Source organism: Sus scrofa, chromosome 13, assembly GCF_054392235.1.
Source record: "Sus scrofa isolate SSC_HxYL_T2T_F1_AM1 chromosome 13, Sscrofa_HxYL_maternal_Yorkshire_Landrace_v2.0, whole genome shotgun sequence".
In the NCBI taxonomy this organism is placed as follows: domain Eukaryota; kingdom Metazoa; phylum Chordata; class Mammalia; order Artiodactyla; family Suidae; genus Sus; species Sus scrofa.
Genome location: NC_139395.1, coordinates 152738065 through 152756218, shown reverse-complemented (window position 1 = coordinate 152756218; position 18154 = coordinate 152738065). Strand labels below are relative to the sequence as shown.

General features: G+C 41.8%; 1 protein-coding gene across 16 annotated transcripts in view; it reads right to left on the bottom strand.

The window, feature by feature from the left end:
• Nucleotides 1–18154, bottom strand: part of PARP9 (poly(ADP-ribose) polymerase family member 9) — a 39435-nt gene that overhangs the window by 3369 nt on the left and 17912 nt on the right. For all 16 annotated transcript variants that reach the window (XM_084991009.1, XM_084991006.1, XM_084991011.1 and 13 more), the window contains 4 exons: nucleotides 15742–15787; nucleotides 10789–11166; nucleotides 6279–6415; nucleotides 5503–5677 (listed from right to left, as the gene is read on the bottom strand). In XM_084991009.1, coding sequence (XP_084847135.1) covers nucleotides 5503–5677; nucleotides 6279–6415; nucleotides 10789–11166; nucleotides 15742–15787 — 736 coding nt within the window. The remainder of the gene's footprint in view (nucleotides 1–5502; nucleotides 5678–6278; nucleotides 6416–10788; nucleotides 11167–15741; nucleotides 15788–18154) is intronic.

The following is an 18154-nucleotide window of genomic DNA, read 5'->3' as shown; positions in this document are numbered from 1 at the left end:
CTTTTTAGGGTTGCATATGTAAGTTCCCAAGCTAGGGGTAGAATCTGAGCTGCAATTGCTGACCTATGCCACAGCCACAGCAACACCAGATTCGAGCCACAACTGCAACCTACACCACAGCTCATGGCAATGCTGGATCCTTAATGCACTGAGCAAGGCCAGGGATCAAACCCGTATCCTTATGGATCCTAGTTGGTTTCATTACTGCTGAGCCATGATAGGAACTCCAGGACTCCCCACATGTAAACAGATTAATACAGTACAACTTTATGCAGCAAGGGGCTATTTTGAGATAAAATTCAAAGATCTCTTTTCTGGGAGTTTCTTCTTGCTCCCTGTTCCTCCACCCATTGAGTTCTTGCTACTTATCACCTCAGGGGCAAAAAGGATAAAGCTCAGAACAAAGTCAATTGAAAATATATGCATGGCATAAAATCACTTTTATTTTTTTTTTATTTATTTTGTCTTTTTTGCCTTTTTCTAGGGCCGCTTCCCGTGCATATGGAGGTTCCCAGGCTAGGGGTCTAATTGGAGCTGTAGCCGCCAGCCTACACCACAGCCACAGCAATGTGGGATCTGAGCCACGTCTGCAACCTACACCACAGCTCACGGCAATGGCGGATCCTTAACCCACTAAGCAACCCAAAACCTCATGATTCCTAGTCAGATTCGTTAACCACTGTGCCACAATGGGAACACCATAAAATCATTTTTAATCAAGCAGAGAGTATGGTCGTAAAAGCCTGGCTTTCAGAGTTAGGTTTTCTGAGAGACAAAAAAAAAAAAAAAAAAAAAAAAAAAAAAAAAAAAAAAAGGGGGGGGTTTTTTGAGACAAAAGGCTAAAGCCTGAAGGATATAGATCATGGAGTTTATATCACATATGGGAGAGGAAAGAAGAACACCAGGTATTCTAAAAGCAGTTTTCTCACTTCAAGATAAAAGGTTTTCTTTCTACCTGCCAGGAAGAAAAGAGTCAGAGAAGACATGACTAGAACTCTTGGGAGCTCTGAGAACGTGATCACCTTACTCTCTCACTCCCTGGAGAAGACCCTGGGAGTCAAGATAGAGCAGAAAATAGAAACCTCAGAAACACTGGGAGGACTTCCACATCAGAGGGGACCACTGTCTGACCCCACTGGGTGCAGCCCCTCATCCACCCGGGCACCTGAGGGGAAAGTAGCAATGGCTGGGAAGACCCTCAGCGCAGGTGAGGACTGTCCCTCACAGTCTTACATTTCAGCTTGGAGGATGCACACACTCAAACATCTCCTGTGCTGCAGAAGGGGCACAGACACGGCTAGAAAGGATTTGGCTCTGCACAAAAAACAGAGCAGCCTGTGTAGATACTACCTAAGAGCTAAGGACATTGGAAATTTAAGCACGGGAAGGTGCTAATGAGCAAAGCCCAGGGTGGTTTATTGAGCAGAGGATGCTGGGAGGCAGAGGACAGATGGGGCCAGGAACTAGGCCTCCTCACAATGCCTGTCCCACTATCCAGTGCAATCTAGGAGAAGGGGCAAACCCATGCAGGAACTGAGTTTATTTTATTTTTTTTTTTAGGAACTGAGTTTAAACCCCAAGTGTACTAAGAAAACTCTGAAAATGACTGTGTTCATCCTAAACTGTCAAGATGGAGTTTTCCACATGTGTACATGCGGAACCATGAAAGCTAGGTGAGTTCAGTTACAGAGCCATAAAGAAAAGGGAGCCTAAAGGGAAAAAGACAAAAAAAAAAAAAAAAAAAAAAAAATGGAGCCTAACCCTAACCCTAACCCATACCTGAGATACACTTGTTACATTTACAGCTGTTGTAACAAATGTACAGGAGCAGAGGGGGAAGCAACTCATGGGGCTGCAGGAGTTGGGCAAGGTATCAAACAGGAGATGCCAACTGAACTATATCTTAAAGAAGGAACAGGAGCTCGCAGGGCTAAAATGGGTGAGGAGGGAAAGCACTGTCCTTGGCAAAGGCAAAGAGGCATGAAAGCATGATGCATGTCTTTAGTAAGGTCTAAGAAGTTCACGGCTGGAGTGCTGAGGAATGTAACCGTAAGTGATAAGCTGGTAAAATAACGTGCGGCTAAGGCCCTTAAGTGCTCTGCTAAGGAGTGTGAGTTTTTACCCCATAGGAAACTAAAAATGTAGATTTTAAGCAGGCATGTAATTTTGTAGATGCTAATTCTGGTAGCAAAGTTTAGGTCAGATGGGGTAGTTTTGAGCCAAGGACCAGTCTAGGCCTAGGGGAACTAAGGCAGCTGGAACAGAGAGAGAGAGAGATAAGGCTAGACTGAGAATTTAATTGAGAATCACCAGGACTGTGTGACTGCCTGGATAGGACAGTGAGAGAAAGGAAGGTATGGAGGATAATAAAACTACCAGCTTAGAAGACCTGGTAGATCAATGGTGGTATCAGCCAGGTTAGGGAGTATGGGGAGGGAGGGAGGAGGAAACTTATTTCTTAAAGAAAATTATGGCCAAAGGGAGTTCCCATTGGGGCTCAGTGGGTTAAGAACCTGACTAGTATTCATGAGGATGTGGGTTCAATCCATGGCCTTTTGCTCAGTGGGTTAAGGATCCTGCATTGCTGTGGCTGTGGCGGAGGCCAGCAGCTGCAGCTCTGATTCAACCCCTAGCCTGGGAACTTCCATATGCCGCAGATGCAGCCCTAAAAAAATAAAAGAAGAGAGAGAGAAGAAAAAAAAAGAAAATTATGGCCAAGAAAAGAGTTCAGTTTGAGGTAACTATGGGACATCTAGGCAGAGATGTCCAAAAGACAGTCAGAAATAGGGACCTGCAGGTCAGGAGAAAGGTAGAGAATTAGTTAACAAATTTGCAGGTCATCATTCTAGAGGTAGGAGTTGAAGCCATGGGAATAGGCGGGATATTACAGAGGAAAAGAAGGTTCCCTTCAGAACTCCAGAAAACACTAATATTTAAATAAAGGACAACAGATGGGCTCACTAGATTATAAATTGGAAGGGCAGGAACTCTGCATACTTCGTTTTACTGTTGTATCCCTCCCACCTAGCACATGGCCTGACTCTTAGAATGTTCTCAATAAATACCTATGGAATGAATGAATTAATCCAATAAAACCACTTCAAGCATGTCTATTCTTGATGCATTCATCCAAGTCTTATAAGTAAGAGAGGAATTCAAAACAGAACTGGCTAGAAGGCAAGAAAGATATAAAAAAATAAAGCTGTGTTAATTGAAGCCCCCTCTACCAACACATGGCATCTAAATTCACCTAGAGTCCCCAAATTTGGAACCTTGCAGGGGTGAAAAAGCCAGGTGTCTTTGTACTCCAAATGAAAACTAAATGAAAAAAAAATGAGTTGCAAACAGCTTCAGTGGTGACAAAGTTGATGTCTGCTGGGTTTCTCAAGCACTTGCAGTTAAGCGTTCTCACCAGATACACTGGCACAAGTCACATTAGGCGTAGTATCTCCTGACTGAGTCTACCATCTGAATTGCCACAAGGCAGTGGCTGTTAAGTTAAGAGGTAGGGAGGTGGGCAGAGCACAGAGGCCAGAATCTTGAGGCTTAAAGAATAGACAGAGACAAGATCTTTGACTGGGTTATAAAGACACAAACTTGATTAGATGCAAAGAGGTCTCATGTCTACTGAGTTTGTAAAGGAACTATATGGTCAAAAAAACAAACCCAGCTATTAGGGGCCTGGGAGCATTCTAGACCCCTGAGGTAATCCATGGACCCCAGATGGGCAGTGCACTTAGAAATGACCAGGGGCAGCAGTACATAAGTAAGACTTTTCGCAGCATGCAAAACAGGGGTCTTATTCCACTTCCAGAATAGAGTCCTCACTATTCTGGTCCAGCAGCATGTGATGAGTGCTATAAATCAATGACTTATGTATTTTCCTTCTCCTCTCTTGAAATAGGAGTTTTTATTGCAGTTTTTCTACTCCCTCTCATATCATTATATAATGAGTGTACTAGGGCAGTCACCGTGTCTTTAAGGTTTAAGAGAGGACTGTCTGGACTTGAGACGGATGATGAGACAAGGTGAGACTCTGGGACAGTCTTTCTTGGGAGTATGGTGTGTGTCTTAGCTGTTTGGGGAAGAAATATGGGTACAGCTGTTGTGCAATTACCAGTGGCTGCCATAGGACTGAAAAGAGGGCACTTGCTGGATTTGCAAAACAGGAGGAGTGGAATGATCTTAGTGAGAGTTGTTTAAGCAGAAGTAGAAGGAGCAGGGTTGGGGTGCAGAGGAGTCAGTTACAATGGGTTTAGGAGCAAATGGAGGTTGTGAATTTTTAAGATTTTGCCAACAAAAGGACCATGCTAATCAACACTTTCCAGGGTTCCAATCAAAGACTTCTTGGTGGGAATTTATTTAGCAATTTTTACCCCAAGGTAAAAAGTGTCCCTGTTCAGTTTTCACTCTAGGTATTGCTTATGTTCTCTCTGGGGCAAAGAGAAGATGCTTTCCAGACACTTTGCTTCGCAGGAATCCAGGCCTGGCACAGGCTCTCTAGTGAGGATCATGCTATGTATTTGAAAGGTAAAGATCAACAGCCACATGCTTAATGGACCAGATTTAATGGCCAAATCAAGCTACATTGCTCTGTATTCTCCATGATTATTACCAAACTTCTTAGCCTCTTTCAGAGAGATTTAAAGGGGAAAATACAGCAATTAAGTACATAATATTTTTTTGTACAACAGAGACATGGAAACTACACATAAAACCCTCATAGCTAAGCAGGATCTTAAAATATTTTTCATTTCACCTGCCAGATGATACCTAATTCACTCCGTGGCAGCTACAAGAAATGAAGAGGATAGAAGAGAAAAGACCAACTTTATTACATTCAAGAAAATGTCCTTCTAATTAAGGGAGGAAGATGGTTTGGTAGTGTTGATAGTAATTTTGTTGAGAGAAGAAGAAGAAAAAAAAAAGCTCCAGGGTGCTCTCTGCAGATAGGACATAAACACAGAAAGAGGACAAACAATAAACGAATTCTTCCTGCTAACACTTTCATCAACATAAAACCCACCAGTCACAAAATATATGAAGGAAAAATTGTTAAGTATGACCCTTTCTTTTTTCTTTTATTTATTTATTTATTTATTTTTGTCTTTTTAGGGCCACACTTGTGGCATACAGAGTTTCCCGGGCTAGGGGTCAAGTTGGAGCTACAGCCACTGGCCTACACCACAGTCACAGTAATGAGGGATCTGAGCCTCATCTAGGACCTACACCGCAGCTCACTGCAATGCTGGATTCTTAACCCACTGAGCAAGGCCAAGGATGGAACCCATGTCCTCATGGATGCTAGTCGTGTTCATTAACCACTGAGTCACGACGGGAACCCTTAAGTATGACCCTTTCCAAATGACTTTACCACTACATCCCAGTCATAAATGACCCCCTCACTGAGGCAGCAAATGCTATTAGTGGTGAGTCATCTGCTGATATCTGCTCACCGATCCCCACATAGAGTAACCCTGATGATGAGGGGCTGACACCTACCGCAGGGCATTGAGTACATTCTTTGAAAGCCGACTCTGCATACCATTTTGCAGAACTGGTATGGGACTTGCTGGAACAACCTGTGGCTCACAGGTTTCCTATGAGTTCTCTCTTCCATTATTTTCTTCCTTCTTTGGAAGGTAGCCGTGAGAAGCACATTGTCCACTTTCTCCACCTATAACCCAAGGAAATGAAAAACTGAAAAAGAAACTGGACAGCTGCTACTTAAATTGACTGATACCCTGCTGCAAAAGTAAGAGCATTTATGTGCACTTTACTTTGTATGCAATTTACTTGTCATGTAAGGTTGCATCAGCGTCTCTCCTGGACCTAACCCTCTCCCATTTGACCTCTATTCCTTTAAAATTCCCTGCTCCTTCTTTCATAAAAATTTACTGAGCAATCATGATGTGCCAGACCCTGGTAATGAAATGGTCAACATTTGCAGACGTAGTCTTTGCCCTCTCAAAGCTCACAGTTTCATGAGAGATAAAAATAGGTAAACAATGTTGATACAGTGTGATAAATGCTATTCCGTTTTTTCGTATTTTGCTTCAAAATAAGCAGAGCCCTGTTCTCTAAGTCTTGAGCTTTGCTGCTGTACATCCTTACATCATTTCTACCATTTGATTCCAACTGCCCATTCCTACCCTCCTTTCTAATTCCTAGGATTCCAGGTCGATGAGCACCTAGATTAGAGTCATCAGGAGGTGAATTTTTGTTTTTGCTCCAAGTGACAGCAAGAAGAGTCAAATCCTCCCCTTAACTCAGTGTACCTTTATAACCCGAAAACCACAGTCTTCAAACTGTTTCTTTTGATCCTGAATTTCTGGAGTTGAAAGCTTTAGGCATTTCAGAAATGTATTTTCCTTCATTTGATTCTGATTTTCTGGTTGCTGATGAGTCTGTTGCCCTAAAAATGGGTGACAAAACTTTGACTCAGTGATCTGTGAGAGGGAAAGGTTTGTAAAGAAATTTAATGAAACAAATTATAAAAATTTGGAAGAAGAGACTATCAGTCCAACTTGGGTGCCTCATATGTTTAGGACATGCAAGGACAGCTATAATACCATGAGAAGTCATAGGATAAAAGAGATGGTTAATAAATTTGTCTTGAGATAATTTGGATTATGAAGCCGAGGGATAACTTATAATGATACTTAGCTGTGCTGCTAATAGGAAATGTTTGTACTTCCAGCCAGGATACCATAAATAAAAAGAGACAAGCATAAGAAAACAATAAGGAGTTCCCTTCATGACTCAGTGGTTAATGAACCTGACTAGGATCCATGAAGATGCAGGTTCGATCCCTGGCCTTAATAAGTGGGTTAAGGATCTGACGTTGCTCTGAACTGTGGTGTAGGTCGAAGATGTGGCACAGGTCTGGTGATGCTGTGGCTGTGGCATAGGCCAGCGGCTACAGCTCCGATTTCACCCCTAGCTAGGAACTTCCATATGCCACCAGTGTGGCCCTAAAAAACAAATAAACAAATAAATAATAAATAAAAAAAGAAAATATTAAGGGAGTTCCCTCTGTGGAGTAGTGGGTTGCGAATCTGACTGTAGTGGCTCAGGTAGGTGAGGAGGCACAGGTTTGATCCCTGGCCTGGAGCAGCTGGTTAAGGATCCAATGTTGCCTGGAGCTGTGGTATAGGTTGCAGCTGCAGTTCAGATTCATATAGCCCAGGAACTTCCACATGGCCCAGGAACTTCCACGTGCCATGAATGCGGCCTTAAAAAAAAAAAAGAAAAGAAAAAGAAAACATTAAGGAGTGGTGGTAAACAGTGTGGCATTTATGTAACACATCAATGTTTTCAAAACAGTTTCATATCTCTACCTGATCTGAGCATTACAACACCATTAATGAAATACCACAATTTTACAAATAGGGAAATTGAAACTCAGAAAAGTTAAACGACTTGCTCAATATCACAAAGCTAGTAAGTACAGATCCAAGGTTATAAATCTGGCTTTCACCAGAGCTTTCTCTAAAGGGCAAGGCAGAATATTTGCTACATGTATTACTCATAGGCCACTCAACTAAGAAGAGCAAAATTTGGAGACTAAAAGTTTATGGTGTCAGTTCTTTCCTTCCTTTTCCCTCTTTTTCTTCCTTCTTTCCTTCCTTAACTTCTTTCTGTCCTTATTTTAAATTCAAGGGGTAATCCTTTATTGCCTGAAGGAGTTCCTTATTGGGCTAAATACACAGGTGGACAAATGGAAACCCCTCCCCACAAAAGGCTTCTTTTCTTTTCTTTTCAGGCCACACCCATGGCATAAGGAAATTCCCAGGGTAGGGGTCGAATCGGAGCTACATCTGCTGGCCTACACCAGAGCCACAGCAACCTGGGATCCAAGCCACATCTGCAACCTACACCACAGTTCATGGCAATACCAGATCCTTAACCCACTGATCGAGGCCAGGAATACCAGTTGGGTTCGTTACCACTGAGCCACGCTAGAAACACCAAAGGCATTTTTTTTTTTTTTCAGTTTGACTTACAACCAAGTATATACTAAAGTGACCTGATCTCCAGCACATTATCTAAGTGAGTGGACTCAACTACCAAAAGCAGATGAGAAAATTCAGAGAAACTCACTGCGGGGCCAAGTTGTAAATCTGGAAAGCAGGAGAGCAAGAGGGACATATCTCTAGAGGAGAGGAACTCCAAAGACAGGAAATTTCAAAAGAGGAAAATTTGAATTAAATTAAACCTGGGGAGCAATAGTTCACAGTTATAAAGCATAGTATCGGAGTTCAGGCACTGGGCTGGGCACCAGAGGCTCAAAGATCCACACACTCCTGCTGTCAAAGGCACTCACCAGGAAGGATTACAGGAGTTCCAAAAAAGAGGAGAAACCCAACTTCTAGTATTTGAAACATACTGGATATGGTGGATAGTTGATATTCCCTGCAGTAAGAACTTATTTTGAAATTTTTCATTTTGTTAATGAAGAGATTATGCTGATTAAGAGAGGGTGAGTCTATACGAGCCTCTGAAATGTGGCTGTGGAATAATATGCTTAGTTGTCAACTGCCAAAAAAGTGGGACCTTGCAGCAGAGCAAGGGACTTACATGACTAAATAGCCAACAGCTGGGAGAATGGGCCAAGTTTATGAATGCAGTTAAAGCAATACCACAAGCCTTCTAGGAGATCAATGTTATTTTGTCTCTTGTTCTCTTGAGAAGTATCAGGGTAAATTTAAAGACCCACACTCATTACATTTCAAAAACTAGTAGAAATCACAATCTTGGGACTCATTCCTGAGTTTTTGTTTTGGGTTTTTTTTGCTTTTTTTTGGGCTGCACCCATGCCATATGGAGGTTCGCAGGCTAGGGGTCCAATTGGAGCTATAGCTGCCAGTCCACGGCCAGAGCCACAGCAACACCAGATCCAAGCTGAGTCTGTGACCCACACCACAGCTCATGGCAACGCGAGATCCTCAACCCACTGAGGGAGGCCAGGGATCAAACCTGCAACCTCATGGTTCCTAATTGGATTAGCTTACTCCGAGCCATTACAGGTACTCCCTGTGTATTATTTTTGTCCATGTCTTTTGACATTGGGTTTTCTGTTGAAAATGGACACAACAGTTATTGCAAACTCCCAGCCATTCTGACTATATCTGACTGAATTATTTTTATAATCATAGGGTGAAAACAAATTTCAATTTGTTCTTTGAAATTTTACATCCGAATTTTCATTCTCCACGTTACAACCAGTGATCTCTTAAAATACAAGTCTGACCTTGCTTTTGCTTAGAATCATTCAAAACTCCCCCTTGGTTCCAAAAAAAAAAAACTCTGAATACTTTCATGTGATTTATAAATTCTTACATAATCTAAGCCCAGCTATGGTCTGATTTCTTTTTTTTTTTTTTGTCTTTTTGTCTTTTTGCCATTTCTTGGGCCATATGGAGCTTCCGTGGCATATGGAGGTTCCCAGGCTAGGGGTCTAATCAGAGCTGTAGCCACCGGCCTATGCCAGAGCCACAGCAACTTGGGATCCGAGCCACGTCTGCGACCTACACCACAGCTCACAGCAACGCCAGATCCTTAACTCACTGAGCAAGGGCAGGGATCGAACCCGCAACATCATGGTTCCTAGTCAGATTCATTAACCACTGCGCCACGACAGAAACTCCTGGTCTGATTTCTTGAAAGTTTCTTTCTCTGCCTTACTAACTCCTACCTATTCACATCTCCACTTATGACACCTCCTCTGAGAAGCCTTCCCCTAACCTCCCCAGTCTGGGTTGGGTGCCTCTTTTAGTTGTTTCCAGAGCTCTTCCACTTTCCCCTTTCGTAACTAACCTGCTTACTTCTCAGTTTCCCCATTTGATTTTGGGTGGGAACAATATCCATCTTATCCCACAATGCTTCATACATTGTGCATGCAATACATATTAGCTGAATAATAAATGAAATAAGGCTCAATCTCCCAAGGTGGTATTTTCAGTGGTATAATCTCCTAGTTAGCTCTAGGGCTTAGTTAAAAGGATGGATTTTGCCCCACTGAGAATGATACTTTTTTTTTTTTTTTTGTATTTTTAGGGCCACACTCATGCCATATGGAAGTTCCCAGGCTGGGGTTGATTTCGAGCTGCAGCCACTGGCCTATACCACAGCCACAGCAACGCCAGATCCAAGCCGCATCTTCAACCTACACCATAGCTCAAGGCAATGTCGGATCCTTAACCCACTGAGCGAGTCCAGGGATCAAACCCGCATCCTCATGGATACTAGTTGGGTTCGTTAACTGCTGAGCCACAATGGGAATTTCTGAATAAGTGACACCTGAATGGACCTCACAGTACCAATGAATAATTTATTTTGGTAACAAGGCTCAAAGTAAGCAATTTTAGGGCTCCTAATGCTGCCAGCAATAAATAATTGCAAGTAAAACTCAATTATAGAAATGACTTAAGTAAGTGAAGTGTGTCTGCCTTTGAATGCTCCCTCTGCACAATTAGGGATGTACTTTTTTCTCCTAGAGTTGGGGCTTGGGTTACCCTGTGTTTTCCACATAATACCCTCTTAGGCAATCCATGTCATCATCAGTAAATCCAATTGTGTGTGTTTTCATTTACTAATAATTAACCCTGTTGGTAGAAAGAGAGCCAAAAAAGGTTATAAAAGTTTATGGCCTAACACAGACCCAATATGGTTTACTCTCTCTACTCTTCCATTCTGTCTCTCACCCACTGACACACATGCACACTCACACCCAAAAGAAGGCACAGTTGGGAGAGCTGACTTTCCAATTTAATAAAAGTTACTCACCTGACAAGCTCCAAAGGACTTGCTCCTTTTTTCGTGCCATTTCCTGTTGAACCTCACATAGCATATGTTCAATGTTAATAACGGCATCAATGAGGTCAGCCCGGGCTCCTTTAATCTCTAACTTTGCCTTTTCCAGACTGACAGTCTCTGAGATAGAGACCCGAAAGGTTTTCTGAAGCTGAGACAAATCGTCATGTTCCTTTTTCCCCAAGTAGAGGATATGCTTATCCTCAATGATGTGGGAATCCTGGAGGATCAGAATCCTTTGGATCCATGCTTGGGCCTCATCTACCTTTTCCTGGGTGGATCCCATCAGACTGATGACAGGAGGTGTAACTTTGAGTTTGTTTTCTCTCTTCTCTCTGGTCTCCTGGGGAACTGAAAAGACTAGCATAAGTAACCACAGGAGGCAGGTAGGTTTTAAGCCTTGCAGAACAGAACACAATAGCCAGTGTTTGCCTCAGGGATATTGTCACCATCCTTAGCAGTGGAGGCTTCAATTAAGTTCCTACCTCTGAGAGCTGTGCCGGGTCCAAAGGAAATCTAAATGTATAGTTAACAGTCTCCTTGGTAACATAGAGTTTAGCTTATCATGTCTTGTCCCTGTTGTGGTAGATTTGTCAATTTACAGATGAGTTCACTTGTGATCACCTCTTTGATATTAACCAACTATTACTTCCTGCTGAATGGGATTTCCCTCAAACTCTTGTTACCACCGGGTTTAAAAATCAAACATCTCTGAAAGCATAGAGCTTAAAGAGCAAAAATTCTTTTCAGAAAACAACAACTTGTATTTCTTCCTTTTCCTTTCTTTTTTTTCTTTTCTTTTCTTTCTTTTTTTTTTTTTGTTGTTGTTGTTGTTGTTGTTAAATGCCTATACCTGTGACATATGGAAGTTCCTGGGCCAGGGGTCAAACTGGAGATGCAGCTGCAGGCCTAGGCCACAGCCACAGCAACACTGGATCCAAGCTGCATCTGCAACTGATACCATGGCTTGTGGCAAAGCCAGATCTTTAATCCACTGAGTGAGGCCAGGGATTGAACCTATATCCTCACGGACAGTATGTCAGGTTCTTAACCTGCTGAGCCACAACAGGAACTCAAGACCATGTATTACTGATTATAAAAATAATACATATTTATTATTGAAAAATTAGAAATTATTAAAGTAGAATGAAAGTAAGTAATACCGATAATTTTGCCACCTGGGATTACTTTTTATATTTTATCTGTATATGATGGGACATTTTGCCCCTGCTGATGAACACAGTATATATTCCAGCAGAAATGGAAATAGGACTTATTTCCAGCCCACCCACCTATACTCCTGTCCATGACCCTCCTTCACAAGGAGTAAAGATATATATAAAGACGAAGAAGAATCTTGGAGTTCCCCTTGTGGCCCAGCAGAAACGAATTCAACTAGTATCCATGAGGATGCCGGTTCAATCCCTGGCCTCACTCAGTGGGTTAAGGATCCGGCATTGCCATGAGCTGTGGTGTAGGGTGCAGAAATGGCATTGGTCTGGCTGTGATGTAAGCTGGCAGCTACAGCTCCGATCTGACTCCTAGCCTGAGAACGTCCATATGCCATGGATGCAGCCCTGAAAACTCAAATAAATAAATAAATAAATAAAATAAAAATGGAAGAAGAAGAACCTCTGATGGATTAGAGCGACTCTGAATCCAAATTGAAAAAAAAAAGGGGGAGAGGGGAATGGACTAGCTAAGAGGGAAGGAGGAAGTATCCAGAATATATAAAGAATTCCCTCAAATCATTAAGGAAAATAAATAACCAAGTAGCCAGTTGGGTAAAAGATTTCACAGAAAAGGAAACACACATGGCCTATATATACGTGAAAAGATGCTCATATTCACTGGTAATCAAGGAAATGAAAAATGAACAGATTGGCAAAAAATGCCTAAGTCTGACAAATCCAGGGTTGGGACACATAGAGCAAATGGAATTCCTACATATTTGTGATATAAAACTGAAACAGCCGCTCCTATTATCTGAAGAGACTTTTGAACTCCTGCGGCAGGAGATGTATATAAGAAAGTTCACATTCTTGTTTTAACGGAAAAAACTGGAAATTACCCAAATATCCATCAACAATGGAATATCATAGTAATGAAAAGGACTATATTTTAGCTACATATTTTGAGAGGAAAAAGTAAGTGGAACACTTATTAGTATGTTCTGGCATTATTCTAACTTCACTACAGGTATTATTTTATTCAATTTTCATAATCTTATGAGATAGGTACTATTAGTAGTACCCATATAACAAATGAGGAAAGTGATTTAGAAAGTTAGGAAGTGGAGTTCCTGTCGTGGCTCAGTAGTTAATGAACCCAACTAGCATCCTGAGGATGCTGATTCGATCCCTGGCTTCGCTCAGTGGGTTAAGGATCCGGCATTGCCATGAGCTGTGGTGTAGGTCACAGATGAGGCTCAGATCCGTGTTGCTGTGGCTGTGGTGTAGGCCAGCAGCTACAGCTCTGATTCGACCCCTAGTCTGGGAAGCTCCATATGTGGTCCTAAAAAGACAAAATAAATAAATAAATAAATAAATAAATAAATAAAAGTTATTAAGTATTATATCCATAGTTAAAGGACTTCTAAGTGGTGGCCAGAGAGCTAGGAGGTATGGGTAATGTGACTCCAGTGCTCACACAATTCTGCTTCCCAGCAAGGACAATAGTAGTTCTTAGCATCCTTTTCCCACATATAGTAGGTGAGTGGTACCTGGAGCCATGAAAAAGTGCCAGGACATACCTAGAAGTAGGAGGGGGAGAATGGCTTCCCTCTGAGTAACAGTAAAAGCCAAAGTTTTACACCACAGTAAGACGTGACAGACATTTTTAAACTGATGACATACTTTTTTTTTTTTTTTTTGTCTTTTTGCTATTTCTTGGGCCACTCCCGCGGCATATGGGAGGTTCCCAGGCTAGGGATCGTATCGGAGCTGTAGCTGCCGGCCTACGCCAGAGCCACAGCAACGCGGGATCCAAGCCCTGTCTGCAACCTACACCACAGCTCACAGCAACACCGTGTCCTTAACCCACTGAGTGAGGCCAGGGATCAAACCCGAAACCTCATGGTTCCTAGTCGGATTCGTTAACCACTGCACCACGACGGGAACGCCCCCTTTTTTTTTAACCCTTGTTCTGCCTGAGAGCTTATACTACTTTTTAGGAGAAAATAAAAACAATATATGGTGATACTTCATTTATCCCTTCTCCAGGAGACAAGAGTTGTTGTTCTAGTTAACTAAATTATTCACATCACTAAAGGAGTCTCTTCTAGCACCAAAACAAACTTAACTATTTATTAGTTAAATACTTCTAATGGAAAAATACTTCCCTGCCTTCCTAAACAGTTTAACTTTTCATTAATAATCTGAGATCACCATTATTAATCATTATTAATGTCAATTACCATCCTGAGCTATAATTCCTTTACAGATGTCCTCAAGAATTACTGAAGTAAATGTTAAGGCCTGGCCCCATTATTCAGATGATGATATAGGGATATTTGTATATTCCTTTTCCACATTATCTGCTCCTAAAACTCCTCCTGTCTAACTTCTCGAGAGTCACTGTGGTTCCCCAAACACGCCCTGCATTTGTTTGCTTCTGTGAGTTTTCTTCACTTTGGGTGCCCTACCCCACCAATTCTGCCCTTTGCAAATCTTGCCATCCTCAAAGCCCAGCTTAGCACCACCTCGCCCATGAAGCCATTCTTGCTCCTTCCACTCAGAAGGCATCTGTCTCTCTTCTAGGCCGCCTGAGGAGTCTGTCCATTCTCTCCTTCATTATTTATTCCCTGGCATTGGTTAAATGCTTGACAGTTTACAAAACGTTTTTACAAACAATCTCTAATTATCCTCATAATAGTCTATCATTATCACCATCTTACAGATAAATAAATAAGCTTATAAGAGGCACAGTCACAGGCCAGAGCTCTTAAGGTTTCCCCTTCTCCATTTCCAACACTTCTGGACAGTGAACATCCATAAGTGAATCCTTAAATTAAAGGGTATAAGCATGTACGCATATAAGTATGTAAGCATATAAGTAAATACCTTTAAATTAAAGGTATAAGATGTGTTTTCTATGATTTCCAATGAGTAACCTCATTTAGATGTCACTCCATTCTTATTTTCCTAATGGAAAATATTCTAACGGTTTCTATTGCTGGTTGAATGTCTGGTGTTCTTAACACTATAGAATACTCTGGTTTAAAAGGCCTTTTCAGAAGTACACACCTTAGCTGTCTCAATGCAATTTCATCTCAGCCCACCTTAACTCCTCTAAAGGAATGGAATTTATAAGACAAAGTTAATCTCTCTCTAACAGCAACCAGGATTGGTTTAGTCCAGTGATCCCAAACCTGGTTCAGCAGCAAAATTGTCAGGAAGCATCGAAAAATATACATGTTTGGGCCAGATCCCTGAATCAGAATCTGTAGAGTTGGGCCACAGATATTTTTGTTTTTTGTTTTTTAAAGTTTCCATCATAATCTCAATGATTACTCAGGTTTGGGTAGCACTGGGTTAATCCACTTATTATTACCTGGTACTATTGAGATGTGTTTTCTATGATTTCTAATGAGTAACCTCATTTAGATGTCACTCCATTCAAAGCAGAAAGAGTAACTGCTTTACTAATCTTATGAAAAAAAAATTAGAGAGAGATATTTGTGAATGAACTGCCCACACTGTGGATTACCTACTACAACTTTGCCTCTCTCTGGTCATATCATGAAACCAGACTGAGTGAAAACAGAATCAGGGTCAGGAGAGAGTAGGTTGGTATCCAAGCAGGAACACAATGAAACATATTTTGTTATTTCTTCTTCTTCTCCCATCCAATCAGTTCAGATGATCCCAAACAGAATGAGTCTGTGGTGGGAGACTCTATTTCCAGACCCGAGAATTTTTTACTCACCACCAGTGTAACTGTTGAGCCTCTTTTCCATTTTAGCACTGAAAGCCTACAAGAAACAAAACAAAGCAGAGTCCTAAGTGGGGCTTTTAGTTACTGTCATCAAAATCCCTCTCTACCCGCACTCACCATACTTGACCTCAGCCACTCTGTCGCCCCCCATTCCCACTGCCATAAATCAAAAGCAGCCTTTAAGAAAGTCCAAGGGAACAGCGAGTGCAGTACTACAATATATTAGAGCAAGTAGGGAAAACAAATATAGCAAAAATGAGGGAGGGGAACCCCTCAAATCTGGCATAAAAAAGGAGAATATACATCCCAACACAAAAGAGTCATTCATTCATTCATTCACAGCTATTAGTGCCCTACTAACTGCACATTAGGCACAGAACTAAGGCTTAGAATACATCATTGAAGAAGATAAATATAGGGAGATGCTTTTGTAATCAATAAAACAAACTCATTTTTAAAAGTTTTATGCACACCATGCTTTGTCTAGACTCAATAAATAATCAATTCCTGTAAAATGCTTAAAATTGTACCTGGCACATATTAAACATTCAATATGTTAGCTATTGTAATAACTATTATTATATAATAGCCTACACACAAAGATTTATGCATATTGCCAGGGAGATCTTTTAACATAGTGTCTATTTGACAAAACCCATCTCTCTTAGAATTTGGAACGACTACGCCCTATGTTTTCCTTGTTTAAAGTTGACATGGAGTTACCGTCGTGGCACAGCAGAAATGAATCCAACTAGGAACCATTAGGTTGTGGGTTCAATCCCTGATCTCGTTCAGTGGGTTGGGGATCCAGTGTTGCCATGGGCTGTGATGTGAGTCGAAGACGAAGATTGGATCTGGTGCTGCTGTGGCAAGGGCCAGCAGCTGTAGCTCCGATTGGATCCCTAGCCTGGGAACCTCCATAAACCATGGGTGTGGCCCTAAAAAAAAAAAAAAAAAAAGTTGACTTAGGAGTTTCCGCTTTGGCACAGTGGGTTAATGATTCAGCATTGTCTCTGTGGTGGCATAGGTTCAATCCTTGGCCTGGGAACTTCTATATGCCCCGGGTGCATCTGAAAAAGGAAAAAAAAAAAAAAGTTGATGCAATTGGCAGTAAATACTTCAGTGAAAAAGATGGTAAATAACGAAGTAAAGACTACTTCATTGCATCTGAACTTTAACAACAACCTTTCTTAATTTGTAGGGCATTTTCTTCATAAATTGTATTTGCAGCTGCTATTTCTAGAGCAAAAAAGCCCTTGATCTTACCATATTTATTTAGTACCTAGAGAAGTCATAAAAGGGAGGAACTTTCCTGCCCTCCAAAGTAAATAAGATAACATTATCTGCTGATAATAGACTAATAATAGCTGCCAAACACAAAATGGATACAAATCAGCTCTTTTCCAAAGTCACTTTAAAAGTCTGTGGTCTTGGAGTTCCCGTCGTGGCTCAATGGTTAACGAATCCAACTAGGAACCATGAGGCTGCAGGTTCGATCCCTGGCCTTGCTCAGTGGGTTAAGGATCTGGCATTGCCATGAGCTGTGGTGTAGGCTGCAGACTCGGCTTGGATCCCCGTGTTGCTGTGGCTCTGGTGTAGGCTGGCGGCTACAGCTCCGATTCGACCCCTAGCCTGGGAACCTCCATATGCCGCGGGTATGGCCCAAGAAATGGCAAAAAGACAAAAAAAAAAAAAAAAAAAAAAGTCAGTAGTCTTTATTTTTTTAGGGCCCCACCCATGGCATATGGTTCCTAGTTTGGGGGTTTAATTGGAGCTACAGCTGCTGGCCTATGCCGCAGCCACAGCAACCTAGGATCTGAGCCACCACTGCGACCTACACCACAGCTCACGGCAAAGCCAGATCCTTAACCCACTGAGCGAAGCCAGGGATCAAACCTGCATCCTCATGGATACTAGTCAGATTCATTTCCACTGTGCCATGAAGGGAACTCCAAACGTCAGTAGTCTTGGGGAAAAAAAAAGTCAGTAGTTAGTCTAGACTTGGATCCAGAACTTGGAATTCAAAAATATTTCCAGTTCGGTGTCCTATTCCCAAATTGAGGCAGGATTACACCCCATTTCAGCAGGAAGTAGCCAGAGCAGTTGCTGCCCTGTTCCCTGAAAGATTTGAGGAAGGGTGAAAGGAGGGACCGAAACTAAGTCCCCCCAAAACTGATTTCCTCTGCCTACTTTATGGTTTCTTTGTCCAAAACGTTATTCCCTTTCTTGTCCAAGACTGGTTCTCCTCAAGATTATGAAGTATCAAAGAAAAAGGGGTATGGAAGCCAAGCAGGACCCAGTGGGGCCTGCCTGGATGCAAAAGTCTTTCCCTGTCCCTGATTTCTTTCTTTCTTTCTTTCTTTTTTGCTTTTTAGGGTTGCACCAGCAGCATATGGATGTTCCC